Source organism: Pseudophryne corroboree, chromosome 1, assembly GCF_028390025.1.
Source record: "Pseudophryne corroboree isolate aPseCor3 chromosome 1, aPseCor3.hap2, whole genome shotgun sequence".
NCBI lineage: Eukaryota > Metazoa > Chordata > Amphibia > Anura > Myobatrachidae > Pseudophryne > Pseudophryne corroboree.
In genome coordinates, this window is record NC_086444.1 from 308,075,154 (window position 1) to 308,090,621 (window position 15,468).

The following is a 15,468-nucleotide window of genomic DNA, read 5'->3' on the forward strand; positions in this document are numbered from 1 at the left end:
CTTGGAGGAGGGTCATAGGGGGAGGAGCCAGTGCACACCAGGTAGTCCTAAAGCTTTTACTTTTGTGCCCAGTCTCCTGCGGAGCCGCTATTCCCCATGGTCCTTACGGAGTTCCCAGCATCCACTAGGACGTCAGAGAAATAAAAATAATGTGTGGCCGCCGCTTTTAACCTCCGTTTACGTTGTAACCCACTGGCTATGTTATGTGCCAATTTTTCTGAATGGGATCTGGGCCCGGAGTCCAAGTCCTTTATTTCCCTAATCACTGTCATTGTTACGGTGGCAAAAAAAGTGATCTTTGTAACAGGACTTCCCCCGCCCATCCCTCTTTAGCAGCAAATAAAACTCTGCTCCTAAAGATTCTGTACTTTGATAGACAGGCTGTTTTTCCGGCAATAGAATCGGGGGGTTAAGCGATTTTGCAATAAATGGGGCGTCTACATTGAGACTATACACCAGCCTACTCAAACCAAGATTTTGCAGGTATTCGATACCACTTCTTGGTTTTTGTAACGCCAAATTACCTGAATTATTTTGGACACTTTTTTATCCATTTATGTGGCCTTGCGATTTCAGGGTTCGCAGGAGATCTCCTTGCTATCACTGATTGAGGAGACAACACTTAATGAGTTAACTTTTTAGGGTACATAAGCTCCTCCCCTCAAACCCATTAGTTTTCACTAAGTACTGAAAGGAGTAGTCCAGCACTAGTTAGCTTGGTAAATAATATATATATATAGAAAATGGGGGAATAAAGGTACCGGCGACTAGTGTGATTTAAAATGCAAAATTGTTAAAAGACTGATTTAAAAGCCAAAGAACTATAAAATGATAAAAACAAGTTTTATTGAGCACACAAAATTATTAGTAAAAATCCTGAAGTTATAAAAGCGTCTTAGTAAAAGTATAAGGAGATAAAACTTAACTTTTAAAATAGGCACAGGGGGGTCACCACAGGGAGCCCAACGCGTTTCGTCACAGCTGACTTCTTCAAAGGGTAAGGACAGAATGAAATGATATGCCTATTTATAGCACTGTTGGGCTGTTACAGGGTTGATGATGTCATAACACGTCATGTGATATCATTAACATATGAGGTGTATAAAATCGCAAGGACACTCAGTTAGTATACATATAAAAACAACAGGGAGTATTAAGACCTAACTGGCATAAAAAACGAGTGGTTTAGGAGTTTATAAAGTGTTCTAATAGTCCAGTATTGTACTTTTTCTATTAAATTGCGGCACTTCCGCCACACTTCCGGTGACGGAGGGCCGCGTCACGTGATATCGGGTATTTCCGCCCCACTTCCGGGTATGTTCGTGCGCATGCGCCGACGGCGTCATCCATTCATTCTGCTGTGGTCTCTTCAGTTCACAGCAGCTCTAGTTCTGGTCTCCATGTTAGCATATGTATATTGCATAGCGGCGGCCATTTTGGGGATGATGTTCTCCATAGAATACATGCGGAATCGCGGTGGCCATCTTTATGTAGCCCCTGGAGACACACTTTCTTATTTCATCGGTAGCCATGGAAACCGGACCATGCAACGAGCAAAGAAGGAAAAAATGGTGAAGGCTCATGTACTGATTCAATTGTATATACAAATAAACATATATATACATATATACAACCAAATAAATATAACAAATGAGTATTTTTAAATATTTTTAAATATGTATAGACAAGAATTGATTATCTTAATAAGAGATACCTAATAAGTAAAACAAGCTGATATTTAATGTGCTATACGATGTAGGTGGCTATTAAATGCATGTAAGGCATGGGAATTATGAGAAGTATTCATTAACTCATAGTGAGGAAGGGTTTGAAGTGATACGTGAATATTTAGTGAGTAAAACATAATGCACTGGTGACAGTGTGGTGCATCCTGGATGTATTAATAAAGTGATCTGGTTAGCAACTTATGGTGTTGATTAGGTCACTAGATAGCTCGATGTTATTTTTCCGTCCTTACAGTACCTAATATTCCCAGGCAGTCCCCTCCCTGGTACTGATCAGGCCCAAACACTGCTTAGCTTCCAAGATCGAACGAGATTGGGCGTACCAGTGTGGTTTGACTGTACTTGAGAGGTAAACATCTTAATGTCATGACCCAATCGCACATATTACACACACAAAACCAGTTTGTTCGCATGCTTTAATGAAAGGATACATGAGTGAGTGAAAGGTGAGAAGGGACGTGCGGGGAGGGCATATACAGTGGGTGAGTAGTACGAAATAATGTAGCACCTCACAAAAAGGGTGCAATTTCATAGCTCTCATTCAGACCCACCGGTTGTAGGGTCTGGAGCTGGAAGATCCAATACATCTCTCTTCTAGAGAGTTTGTTTGCGAGGTCTCCTCCTCTTTCCCCCAGGCGCACCAGCTCAATCGCTTTAAATGTGAGGTCCTCTGGATTAGAGTTATGGTGTGAAGTGAAATGTCTGGAGACCGTATGGCTCTCCACCTTGTTTTTTATATTCCTTATATGTTCCTGGATCCTCATCTTAAGTGGTCTCTTAGTTTTGCCCACATACTTCTTCCTGCAGGAACATTCCAGCAGGTAGATGACGGACACGGTATTACAGTTCATGAATTCCTTGATAGTGTAGATTTCCTTTTCTTCCATATCGCTGAAGGTTTTCCGGTTTGGATGTAGGAACTTGCAAATGTTGCATTTCCCGCATTTGAATGAACCCACACATCTAGGCATAGCAGAGCTCTTGGTAGACTTCTCTTTAAGTAGGCTGGGTGCAAGGTGGTCTTTTAGGTTCCTGGATTTTTTAAAAATGATGACTGGTTCGGGCGGTAAAAGGTCTTTGAGGACAGGGTCCATGAGTAGAATATTCCAGTGGGTCTTGAGTGATCTCCTGATGTTCTTCTCATGTTGATTATAGGAAGTGATGAAGGCTACCGAGTCTTTCTTGGGGTCTCTTATCTTATATTTCAGAAGTTCATCCCTGTTGATCTTCCTTGTTTTTTCCAGGGCTTTCTCCACGATATGTTCGGGGTACTCCTTATCTTGGAACCTCTTACTGTAGATTTTGAGTTGGTCATCACACTCTTTTTGCTTGGTACAGTTCCTCTTTATCCTTGAAAATTGTGACGCCGGAATGTTATCCTTCCACTTCTGGAGGTGGTTACTTCGATAGTGTAGATAGCTGTTCGTATCCACCTCCTTAATGTAGTTTTTGGTGGTGATGCCCCCATTCTCACCCGTTAATACCAAATCCAAATATTCGACTGACTTGTTGTTGATATTTGAAGTGAAGGTCAAGTTAAAATCATTCTGCCCCAGCTGATTTAAAAACTCATTAAAAGATTCGATCGTGCCGTTCCAAATGATTAAAATGTCATCGATATAGCGTCTGTAGAGCACCACCTTTTCTTTAAAGGCTTCCAGGCCGTATACATGAGTCTCTTCCCAATATCCCATAAATAAATTTGCGAAACTAGGTGCGAAAATCGTTCCCATAGCTGTGCCACAGCATTGTAAATAAAAATAGTTCAGAAATTTAAAATAATTATGACTGAGGATAAAAAGCATAAGATCACAGATAAAATCTCGGTGGGTTGGAGTCAGGGTTATATCATTGTTCAAGTATTCTCTGCATGCGGCTATACCCTTGGAATGTTCGATACATGTATATAGGGATTGAACATCCACAGTCGCCCACATGTAGGTATCCTTCCACTCCACAGTTCCGAGTACGTTAAGTATTGATGTTGTATCTTTCAGATAAGATGGTAATGTTTTAACGTATTTCTTTAAAAAAACATCCACGTACTCTGACAGGTTAGAGGTTAGTGAACCTATGCCCGCCACTATTGGTCTGCCAGGAGGATTTGTCAGTGACTTATGTATCTTCGGTAAGAAGTAAAAAATGGGGGTAATGGGATTGGATTGCATGAGAAATTGATACTCTTCCTTCGTAATCACTGTGTTCCGTAGTGCATGCAGAAGGATGGTCCTCAGTTCCTCTACAAATGGTTCTTTAGGATCACTCTGGAGTAGTGTGTAGGAATTAGTGTCCCCTAACAGTCGTTGTGCCTCTCTCGTATATAGGTCGTGGTCCATTATGACCAATCCCCCCCCTTTGTCAGCTTGTTTTATAACTATATTATGGTTCTTCTGCATTTTCTTCAGGGCTTCACATTCACGGTTCCCCAAGTTCTTTCCTTCTGTTTTCTTAGGTGCATTATCACACAGGTCCTTTTTCACCATATCATAGAAGAGACTGACATTGCTACCTTTTGACTCGAGTGGGTAATACTTCGATGTAGGTTTGAGGCCAGATTTGGAGCGTTCTTCGTAGTTGGTTATGACGGCATCTTCTTTACGTAAAAAATGTCTTTTTAAGGTGAGTATATTCTCTTCTTTTTGTGTGTGTGTCTTAACCCAGACGGAAGGTGCAGGGAGACGCGCTGGCGAGGTGGTGGAGTGAATGCTGGCTGGTGAGAGCAGCGGTGACAGGTCGCACTCCCAGGATGGACAGCCATTACAGATGACGTCAGCTGTAAACCAGGAAGTAGACCCGGACCAGTCCACCCTGCCTAATGATACGGGGAAAGGAGGTGGGGGGGCTGGATTAACTACCATTAGCCAAAAAGGTGACTGAGCAAGGATGCAGATCAGCCAAGAAGGAGTAACCCTGTGGGCACAGAGTTTAGTCCAGCAGCTGAAAGGAGGATCCTTAATCCTCACTAACCCCATGGTAAAGAAGTATTCCCCCAATAAAGAAAAGATTTTAGTCATCTGTTTGGGAAAGGAAAGATTGCCCACGAGTTCATTAGTGTTATATGTAAAAAAAAAAAAAAAAAAAAAACATAACAAAAAACATTTGCTGTCGTGTTCAATTAGCAACTCATGTAGCTACAATCAAATTGGGTACTTACTGACTGCAATTAACTGTCCGGCCATTTACTGTAATGTGTATGCATTGTCTACTACAATTTTTAACTTTATTGTACTCAAAGTAAAGCCACATCTTCTAGTGTTGTATTGTATTTTAGCATTTCACACCAGCAGCCAATAGTACATTCAGGGCTGTAACTAGGGGTGTGCAGGCAAGCAGCTCAAGGCACTTGCATCTGGCTAGCAGGGTGCCCAGAACGGTACCCTGCAGCCAGCAGCACTGCAGCAAAGCCTACTGAAGCATCCAACGGACGTTCCAAGTAAGCACCCTGCAGCTAGGCCGGCGGTCCCGTCCTCTAGGCGTGAAATTATAACGTCACGGGTTTAGGGAGCTGAGCCGGCATAGGGCAGCGTAGAGCCCTGACCTAACCCCGAGTACATTTAGCAATAATGAAAAACACATTTTGGCTTCTTTGCACCTGTTTTGCAGTAATCGGTACATTTCCATTAATAAGAGTTTGCATTAGCATCTTGACAGAGCATTATTCATCACAGTGCATTCTAGTGTAGTGTAATGTCCTAGGTATATGTGTAATGTCCTAGGTATATGCTACAGTAAAATAAGATATATTGACTGGCAGTAATAACTTGCAGTAGCATACACATGTCACGGTCACCTATATAGCAAGAGTAAGTGAAGCTCAGTCTAGTCTGCAAACCTGAGACTCTTCCAACTCTGTGCTGGACTGATCCTCAATAAATTCATAGTCCACGTGGTAACTGATTGTAGTGACTGGATATTCAGCTGGGTGCTGTTGTTCTGTGGGAGTAATTGAGTTTGGAATGCCATGTACTTCCCCAATGCGCACAAACAACTTTGCCTTACTTTGTAGAGAATCTGCAAAACAGATAAATTGTATTTTGGAGAATATATCTTTTCCTATAATAGAGATGTTCAAGATAAAAAATACTATTCTTTTAAAATACAGTAGTTCATCCGAAATTAAATTACTGCCGTCTTTTTTTAGACCAGAGTAATAGTGCACCCTAGTGTTTCCAAAGCCAAATCACCTTTACAAACACTAAAGCATATATATATATATATATATATATATATATATATATATATATATATATATATATATATATAACAGTTCCGTATTCTTCAGTTGGACTTGCTGTTACTTCCAAACATAAAAAGATACAATGGACACTGTACAAGTGGCTCACATGCTTTCTATGCTTCTAACAATCAGTACTGGAATTAAAGTGCAGTAGAAGTTATACGTATACAATACTTCCTTTTGCATCGCTGCAGATAGCGTACTGGTTCTGGTATGGAAAGCAGGAATATCTGTGCCTATGTGGTCTTATTCATGTTTTCCCCATGTAATACAATTTATTTATGAAAGGGTATCATAAAATGTAGTCTACTGTAACGTAAGTGGAAGATGTTGCAATGCAGCAGATACAATCTACAATAAAAAAACGAGTTTGATTATTAAGTGTGTACAGTATTTAACTTGAAGCTGAGCACATACTGTACCTGTAATACTTTAATTGTGGCAAAATTAAAATTCACCAATTCATCCAATCTGAATTAAACACCATTAACAATTATATACTCCATTACAAATCACATCCAATTATAATTAGATGAACAAAAGAACAAAATATATAGTATGACAGAAATAAAACATCTGCAAATTATTTTATTTTTCTGTAACACAATATAAATGCACAATGTTTGATTTGGATTCTATGGTTTGTCCATGTAACTAGATTTATTAGTAGGTTCTTTATATTTCATCCTGGCAAACCAGAGCACAAACAATGACTATAATTTGTGTATAAGTGTCTCCAGACTACCATTTTAGCAAGTAGGATGTCTGCTGTGCAGTGTTCAGTTAGAATGCACCTAGAAGTGGAATAGACCCAAATATACACTACATGGCCAAATGTTCATGGACCCCCCCCCCCCCCCCTTCCCCCACTTCTAATTAGTGTGGTTGATGATTTCAACCCCAATTCCAAACAGGTGCATAAAATCCATGCAATGTCCATATTCACATTTTAGCAGTAGTATGGGTTGTACTAAAAAGCCTAGTGACTTTCCACGTGGTGGCATCATCATAGGATGCCACCATTCTAACAAGACAGTCAAATGTTTGCCCTGCTAGAGAACCCGGTCCAACTGTTAAGTGTGGTTATTGTGAAGTGAAAACATTTTGGAACAATAGCAGGTCAACCACAAATTGCTAGGCTACAGAAGCTCACAGCATGGGTTTGCCAAGTATTGAAGCTCATAGAGCGTAAAAATCATCTGTCCTCAGTACCGAATACCAAACGTTGTTTTTGAAGGCAACATCAGCACAAAAACTAGTTAGTAAGAACTTTGTCAATTGAATATACATGGCCAAATAGCACACAAGCCTCAGATCAATATACAGAATGCCAAATGTTGGCTGGAGTAGAGTTAATCACAGGTTCTTTGGATTGTCAAATCAAATTTCACCATCTGGCATTCCAACAGACAAATCTGAGTTTGGCAGTCACCAGGAGACTGCTACCTGTCTGAATGAGTACTGCCAATGGTAAAGCTTGGAGAAGGAGAAATAATGGTCTGTGGCTGTTTCTAAAGGTTTGAAGAAATATCTTAATATTACAGCATGCAATGACATTCTAGAGAATTTTGTCCTTCAAACATGCTCTTTCTTGTTTTAGCATGACAATGCTCCAATGCACATAGGGCGGGCCATCAGCAAAATAGTTTGGTGTGGAAGAATTTGAGGAAGACCTTGATTGGCCTGCACAATCATGCCTTTAAGGTGAAAGCCACAAGACTACTTAGAAATGAACGATATCATGATTTTAGCAACATACAATATTTCTCACACAAAAACAACTGTAAAAATAGGATTTTAATTACCTACCGGTAAATCCTTTTCTCGTAGTCCGTAGTGGATGCTGGGGTCCACATTAGTACCATCGGGTATAGACAGGTCCACTAGGAGCCACTGGCACTTTAAGAGTTTGATAGTGTGGGCTGGCTCCTACCTCTATGCCCCTCCTACCAGACTCAGTCTAGAAACTGTACCAGAGGACACAGACAACTTCGAGAGAAGGATTTTACACAGATAGTGGCGAGATTCACACCAGCTCACACAAAACAAGGCAAACCAAGCTAACTAGCTAGAAAAAAAACTCAGCAACAGCTGAATAACATTACTGAACCAAGTAACAACGCAGTACTTAACTAAGAACCAAGCAGTACTGAACCACTGCAGAAGAACGAATCGCTGGGCGGGCGCCCAGCATCCTCTACGTACTACGAGAAAAAGATTTACCGGTAGGTAATTAAAATCCTATTTTCTCTTACGTCCCAGAGGATGCTGGGGTCCACGTTAGTACCATGGGGATGTACCAAAGCTCCCAGAACGGGAGGGAGAGCGCTGACGCTCCTGCAGAACTGATTTACCAAACTTTAGGTCCTCAGAGGCCAAAGTATCGAACTCGTAGAACTTAGTAAACATGTTCGACCCAGACCAAGTTGCCGCTCGGCAAAGCTGTAAAGCCGAGACACCCCAGGCAGCCGCCCAGGAAGAACCCACCTTACGAGTAGAGTGGGCCTTAACAGATTTTGGACACGGCAGTCCTGCCGTAGAATAGGCATGCTGGATAGTGAACCTAATCCAGCGAGAGATCGTCAGCTTAGAAGCAGGACACCCAAGTTTCTTGGGATCATACAGGACAAACAGAGAGTCCGATTTTCTGTGACGAGCAGTCCTCTTCACATAGATTTTCAGAGCCCTTACAACATCCAAAGGACTTTGACGGAATTGAGGAGTCAGTAGCAACTGGCACCACAATAGGTTGGTTGATATGAAAAGTCGACACAACCTTTGGAAGGAACTGCGGACGAGTCCGGAGCTCAGCTCTATCTTCATGGAAGATCAAATAGGGGCTTTTACAAGACAAAGCCCCCAACTCCGACACACGTCGAGCAGAAGCTTGCAGGAAGAGGAGAAACCGTCTCAGTTGAAACTCCACCGTAGGAAACTTCTTGGATTCACACCAAGATACATACTTTTTCCAAAGGCGATGGTAATGTTTAGACGTTACTCCTTTCCTAGCCTGTATCAGAGTATGGATAACCTTGTTCGGAATGCCTTTCCAACCTCCATGCCATCAAATGTAGCCGCGGTAAGTCTTGATAAGCAAACGGCCCCTGTTGTAACAGGTCCTCCCGAAGGGGAAGACGCCTCGGATCTTCCAGCAGCAGACCCGGAAGATCTGCGTACCAAGCCCTTCTTGGCCAGTCCAGAGCAATGAGGATTGCCTGAACTCTTGTTCTCCTTATGAGCTTTAGAATCCTTGGAATGAGTGGAAGTGGAGGAAACACGTACACCGACTGGAACACCCACAAAGACACCAGCGCGTCTACCGCCACTGCTTGCGGGTCTCTCGACCTGGAACAATACCTCCGAAGTTGTCCACTCCCGGAATGGAAATTGCTGACAGTGCCAACGCGTGTTTTTCTGCCCAGAGGATGATTCTTGTTTCCTCTGACATTGCAGATCTGCTCTTCGTTCTGCCCTGACGGTTGACGTAGGCCACCATCGTTACATTGTCCGACTGTACTTAAATGGCACGATCTCGCAGAAGATGTGCCGCTTGGAGAAGACCGTTGTACACGGCCCTTAGTTCCAGAATGTTTATTGGAAGACTGGATTCCAGGCTTGACCACCTTCCTTGGAAGGTTTCCCCTTGAGTGACTGCGCCCCAACCCTGGAGACTTGCGTCCGAGGTTAGAAGGATCCAGTCCTGAATCCCGAACCTGCGGCCCTCCAGAAGGTGAGACATCTGCAGCCACCAGAGGAGCGAAATCCTTGCTATCGGCGACAGACATATCCTCAGGTGCATATGTAGATGAGATCTCGACCACTTGTCTAGGAGATCGAGTTGGAAGGATCGAGCATGAAATCTTCCGTACTGTAGAGCCTCATAGGAGGCAACCAGCTTCTCCAGAAGGTGAATGCAATGATGAATCGATACCCGGGCTGGCTTCAGGACATCCCGGACCATTGTTTGAATCACCAATGCTTTTTCCACCGGTAGAAACACCCTCTGCACTTCAGTGTCGAGGATCATCCCCAGGAAAGACAATCTCCTTGTCGGCTCCAAATGTGACTTCGGAAGGTTCTGGATCCAACCATGTTCCCCGAGCAGACGAGTCGTGAGAGCAATGGACTGCAACAAGTTCTCCCTGGTCAATGCCTTTATCAGCAGATCGTCCAGATATGGAATTATGTTCACTCCCTGTCTGCGGAGGAGAACCATCATCTCTGCCATCACCTTGGTGAACACCCTCGGTGCCGTGGAGAGACCGAATGGCAGTGCCTGAAATGGATAGTGACTGTCTAACAGTGCAAACCTGAGATAAGCCTGGTGCGGCGGCCAAATCGGAATGTGGAGGTACGCATCCTTGATATCTAGGGATACCAGAAACTCTCCCTCCTCTAGACCTGAGATCCCCGCTCCCAGAGACTCCATTCTGAACTTGAACTCCCTCAGATAAGGGTTTAATGATTTCAAGTTCAAAATCAGCCTGACCGAACCATCCGGTTTCGGTGCCACGAAAAGGTTTGAATAGTAACCATTGTTTTGCATATGCGAGGGAACTGTAACAATGACCACTGACCTTTCCAATTTTTGAATGGCTTCCAGTAGGACAGCCCTGTCTTGTCAGTAAAGCTGGCAAGCCTGATTTGAAGAATCGGTGAGGTGGGAGTTCTTGAAACTCCAGTCTGTATCCCTGGGATACAATATCCTGTACCCAAGGGTCCAGGCCGGACGACACCCAGACGTGGCTGAAACGTCTGAGCCTCGCACCCACCAGACCGTCCTCCAGGCTGTGCGATCCACCGTCATGCTGAGGATTTTGAAGAACCAGAAGCATGCTTCTGGTCCTGGAAGCCTGCAGGTGCAGGCTTTTTGGATTTTGCATGCCCACCTCTAAAGAAAGTGGTACGGGGCTTGGACTTTTTTGTCTTAGCGGTCCGAAAGGACTGCGATGCAGATGAAGAAAAGGGTTTCTTCGTAGAAGGTGTAGCTGTGGGAAGAAAAGGTGACTTACCCGTGGTTGCCATGGAAATCCACGCATCCAACGCTTCCCCAAATAGAGCCTGACCTGTGTAGGATAGGTTCTCCACACTTCTCCTGGATTCCGCATCTGCCGACCATTGGCGTAGCCAGAGTCCCCTGCGAGCTGAGATAGACATGGAAGATATCCGTGCATTCAGCGTACCCAGGTCCTTCATGGATTCCACCATGAACCCCGCAGAATCCTGTATGTTAAGTAAAAACAGTTCAATGTCACTTCTATCCATTGTATCTAAGTCTTCTAGTAACGTGCCTGACCACTTTACTATAGCTTTTAAGATCCATGCACGGGCAATAGTACGCCTTAACGTAGTGTTCACTCTAGGTGTCTTTCACAGGGCGCTGCGCCCTGCCCCTTTTTAGACACCTGAATGCCGCCTGCCCGTTTGTGTGCGCCCTCCTGCCCCGCGCTTTGCTGCCCGCCGGACCCCGCCACGCCGCCAGACACATTACTGCAGTGTGATTACTGCAGTGTGCTTAATCACACTGTCTCCCTGCATGAGAGACAGAGACCTCCGCGGCCCGCCTCGTCCCACCCGTTCTTAGCTGTCAGCCGCCGCATCTCCCCTCCTCTGCGAGAGACAGGAGGGCTGGGTTTGCCTCTCCCGCCGAGGCAAACCCAGCCCTCCTCTGTGTGCATGGCCAGACACCCGCGGGCAGCCCGCATCTCCCACCAGCCAGTGCCACTGGCCAGCGTACCCACCTACCGGAGTGTGACCCTCAGCTGCCAGAGTGTGAGTAGATATACACAAAGTAATGTACATGTATTTTAATGCATTGCCATATCCCCACCCCCTGCATGTGGCCCCATTTACCCCCAGCCTTTGTGTGTGGCACACTTTACCCCCCTCACCCTGGTTTGTGCCCCCCCCCCCCCCGTGTGTGTGACACCTTGTGCCCTCCTGCCCCCCCCCCCAACCCCCTGTGTGTGGCCCCACTACCCCTTGTCTTATGTGTGTGCGGAACCATCTACCCCCCCCCCCCCCCCCCAACCCCCTGTGTGTGGCCCCACTACCCCTTGCCTTATGTGTGTGCGGAACCATCTACCCCCCCCCCCCCAAACCCCTGTGTGTGGCCCCACTACCCCTTGTCTTATGTGTGTGCGGAACCATCTACCCCCCCCCCCCAACCCCCTGTGTGTAGCCCCACTACCCCTTGTCTTATGTGTGTGCGGAACCATCTACCCCCCCCCCCCCCCGCTCCTCCTCCCATGTTGTGTGGCCCCCTGTGCCTGCTGCACTTTGAAAATATCTGAGTGCCTCTGCCTGGTTCCAGTATCCTGCATCTACAGGGTGTATATATTTTATATATATATATATATATATATATATATATATATATATATATATATATATATATATATATATATATACACACATATTATATATATATATATATATATATATATATATACACACATATATATAAATAAACACGGTGACACTGTCCGTCTGATTACTCTTGTCTCAAGTCTCGTGAGTGCCGCCTTACAGGGCTTGCCTATATATTATATATATATATATATATATATACACATACATATACATATACACACACATACAGTACCAGTCACCAGTTTTGTCACACTTTCTCACTGGAGTGAATGAGAAAGTGTGTCCAGACTTTTGCTTTTGACTGGTACTATATATATATATATATAAGCGATACATAGATGATGTGATTCTTATTTGGGATGGAGAGTTGGAGGAATTGAGTGATTTCATTTCAGAGATTCAAATTAATTCCCATAATCTCAAATTTACCTATAAGGAGCATATTTCTACTATTGATTACCTGGACGTCCTTATAAACATCGAAGATGACGGGACTCTTGATACGAGAACCTTTTTTAAAAAGACCGACGCGAACAGTTTCATACCTTCAAATAGTTGCCATCTGTCTCGATGGAAAACTACAGTACCCTACTCCCAGTTCGTGAGGATTAGGAAAAACTGTAGCAGTTTGGAAAGGTACTGGGAACAATCTTCTATTCTGGTAGAACAGTTTTTAGATAGGGGATATAATGAGATCCATCTAAGGAGAGACCAGGTTCGAGCTTCTGAAATTGATAGAAATAGCCTTTTGGAAGTAAAAGAAAGTAAAAAAGAAGAACGTATCACCGAAAGACCGTTCATAACACAATATAATCAAGAAAATATCAAGATTAGACGTGTTATGAATCGGCATTGGCATCTCCTTTTGAAGGACCCCATATTGGGACCACACTTCCCTACCAAGCCTAACATAGTATTCAGTAAATCCAGGAACCTTAAGAACATTCTTGCTCCCAGCCAACTTCAGAATGATAAAAAGAAGGGTGAGACTCTTAATGAACATCCTGTAATGAAGAGATCAGGGCTCTTCCCCTGTAATAAATGTAAATGTTGTCGCTTTATCGATAAAAAAGGCTTTTGCTGGAAAGACGACAGCAAACGAGTCTTTAAACTGAGGACCATTGTTACCTGCAATACTAACTACGTAATCTATAAAATTGATTGCGGTTGTAACCTTTCTTACATTGGTAAAACCAAAAGGTGTCTTAAGTTAAGAATACAGGAACACTTACGAAATATTACCTACAAGGTCCAAAACCACAGTTTACCTCGACATTTTCAGGAGAAACATAACTCTCAAGTCCTGGGTCTCTCATTTACGGTTATCGAGCATATTATGGTAGATAAAAGAGGAGGAGATAGAGATAGACTGCTAGCCCAGCGAGAATCCTATTGGATCTATTCGCTGAACACTCTTATCCCGTTTGGTTTAAATGAAACTATAGATATGGTAGCGTTCCTGTAGTATCATGTTTTTTCACACTTCAATATATTCCCTTGTTTATGTCTTTGATTATGATTTATATTCCCAATATTGGTGTATTTATAAATAATGGTGTTTAAAAGGATGATCATTTGTATTCCTATTAGGGGACATTTGTTAATATCTAATATGTTATTTGTAAAAGTGGAGCCACTTTTAGGGGCGGTGCTTTAAATGTAGGTGGTTAATTAACAATAGACTAATTTATATAATTTATATAATTTTCTAAATCATCATATATATGTAGCTAATAATGTAGGTGTTAGTTAATAGATTAGGTAGAGTATCGCACTTATCGCATTATTCATTACTATGTGTATATACACTAACAAATGTTATTTTTGGTAGCGATTGCGTAGTGTCTCCTAGGTTACCTAGTTTGATCCGTTTATTGGCCGCCCAAACCACATGTCTAATTGTCACGTGGGGTGGTCAATTGGTGAGATACAGCTGCGTGGAGTACTAACGTCCGCGTCACTGAACACCAGCTGCCCTGTTCAGCACCTATTGGCCAGTTCAGATCATGTGTCCGAGTGTCAGGTGATACAATCACGTGACACCATCCCGGCGCTGTGGAACGCAAACAATCGCGCCGCTGGAACGCAAGCCGTTTTACTTAGTGGCGCGATCTAGATGTAACTAGCTATGTGGAACACTGGCCTTATCGACGCCGAGACATCAGTGTTCTAGTCCCAGCGCGGCGGGATTAGTTTATCACGAAAACACTGTTTAAGGGGATAAGTTTCCCCACTACTGAGGTGTTTATAATTCACACCAGGACAGCTTTTTCACACTTTGTTTGTAATGCACAGAGGAGATTAATATTATTATACTTACAATGATAGAGATTAGGTCTGTTTCCACTGAACCAGTTTTATTGGTGAATAGCCCTGTCAATCATGTCAGTCAGGTCTGTAACGACCAGATGCATTATGGGACGTATGGGATAGAGATTAGGTCTGTTTTCACTGAACTAGTTTTATTGGTGAGTAGCCCTGTCAATCATATCAGTTTGGTCTGTAACGACCAGATGCATTATGGGATGTATTTACAATTAAGGTTTTTTTATCCCTTATAGTGTATTATAAAAGTTCACTTTAAGGCCATCAATTTTCTCAATGTTTAATCACTGTAACGATTTCAGCTAGTAACATAGGACTTATTCCAATATTATTTAAGGTTTTTAATACCCCAATCACTGCATTAGGGGAAGTGAGGTCACTTCTGTTTCCTATTTAAGGGTAAGTCTCAGCACACAGCCTCATTACACTGGTTGTGACTTGAAGCTATTGTAGCTACTGGTAAGGTAAGATTCATTATTTATTATTTGTGAGCACCGCTTTTAAATATGGCTCCATTTAGCACTTTATGTGAATGGAATCCCTTGTTTTCACTATGTCCTGCTTATTTTGTAAATAGGGGGTGTTATTATGACTATTAGTAACAATATGAAAGTTTATTAATATTATCTTATGAGATGAAGAGAATTAACTCAACGTTCTGAATTTCAAGGATAACATATGGTTATCGATATTTTTAATACGTTTTATACCCCCTTGGGGAACTAATTTCACGTAGGATTTAATCGAATTAATGAATTTTCGAAACTAGTGTATCCTCCCCCCCCCCCC

The 15,468-nt window shown here is 43.0% G+C and overlaps 1 protein-coding gene and 1 pseudogene across 2 annotated transcripts in view; both read right to left on the reverse strand.

Annotated features, from left to right (window-relative positions):
- LRRC43 (leucine rich repeat containing 43) overlaps positions 1-15,468 on the reverse strand; it is a 191,426-nt gene that overhangs the window by 135,338 nt on the left and 40,620 nt on the right. For both annotated transcript variants that reach the window (XM_063964469.1, XM_063964468.1), the window contains exon 6: positions 5,578-5,756. In XM_063964469.1, coding sequence (XP_063820539.1) covers positions 5,578-5,756 — 179 coding nt within the window. The remainder of the gene's footprint in view (positions 1-5,577; positions 5,757-15,468) is intronic.
- LOC134952360 (5S ribosomal RNA) lies at positions 1,972-2,089 on the reverse strand (annotated as a pseudogene).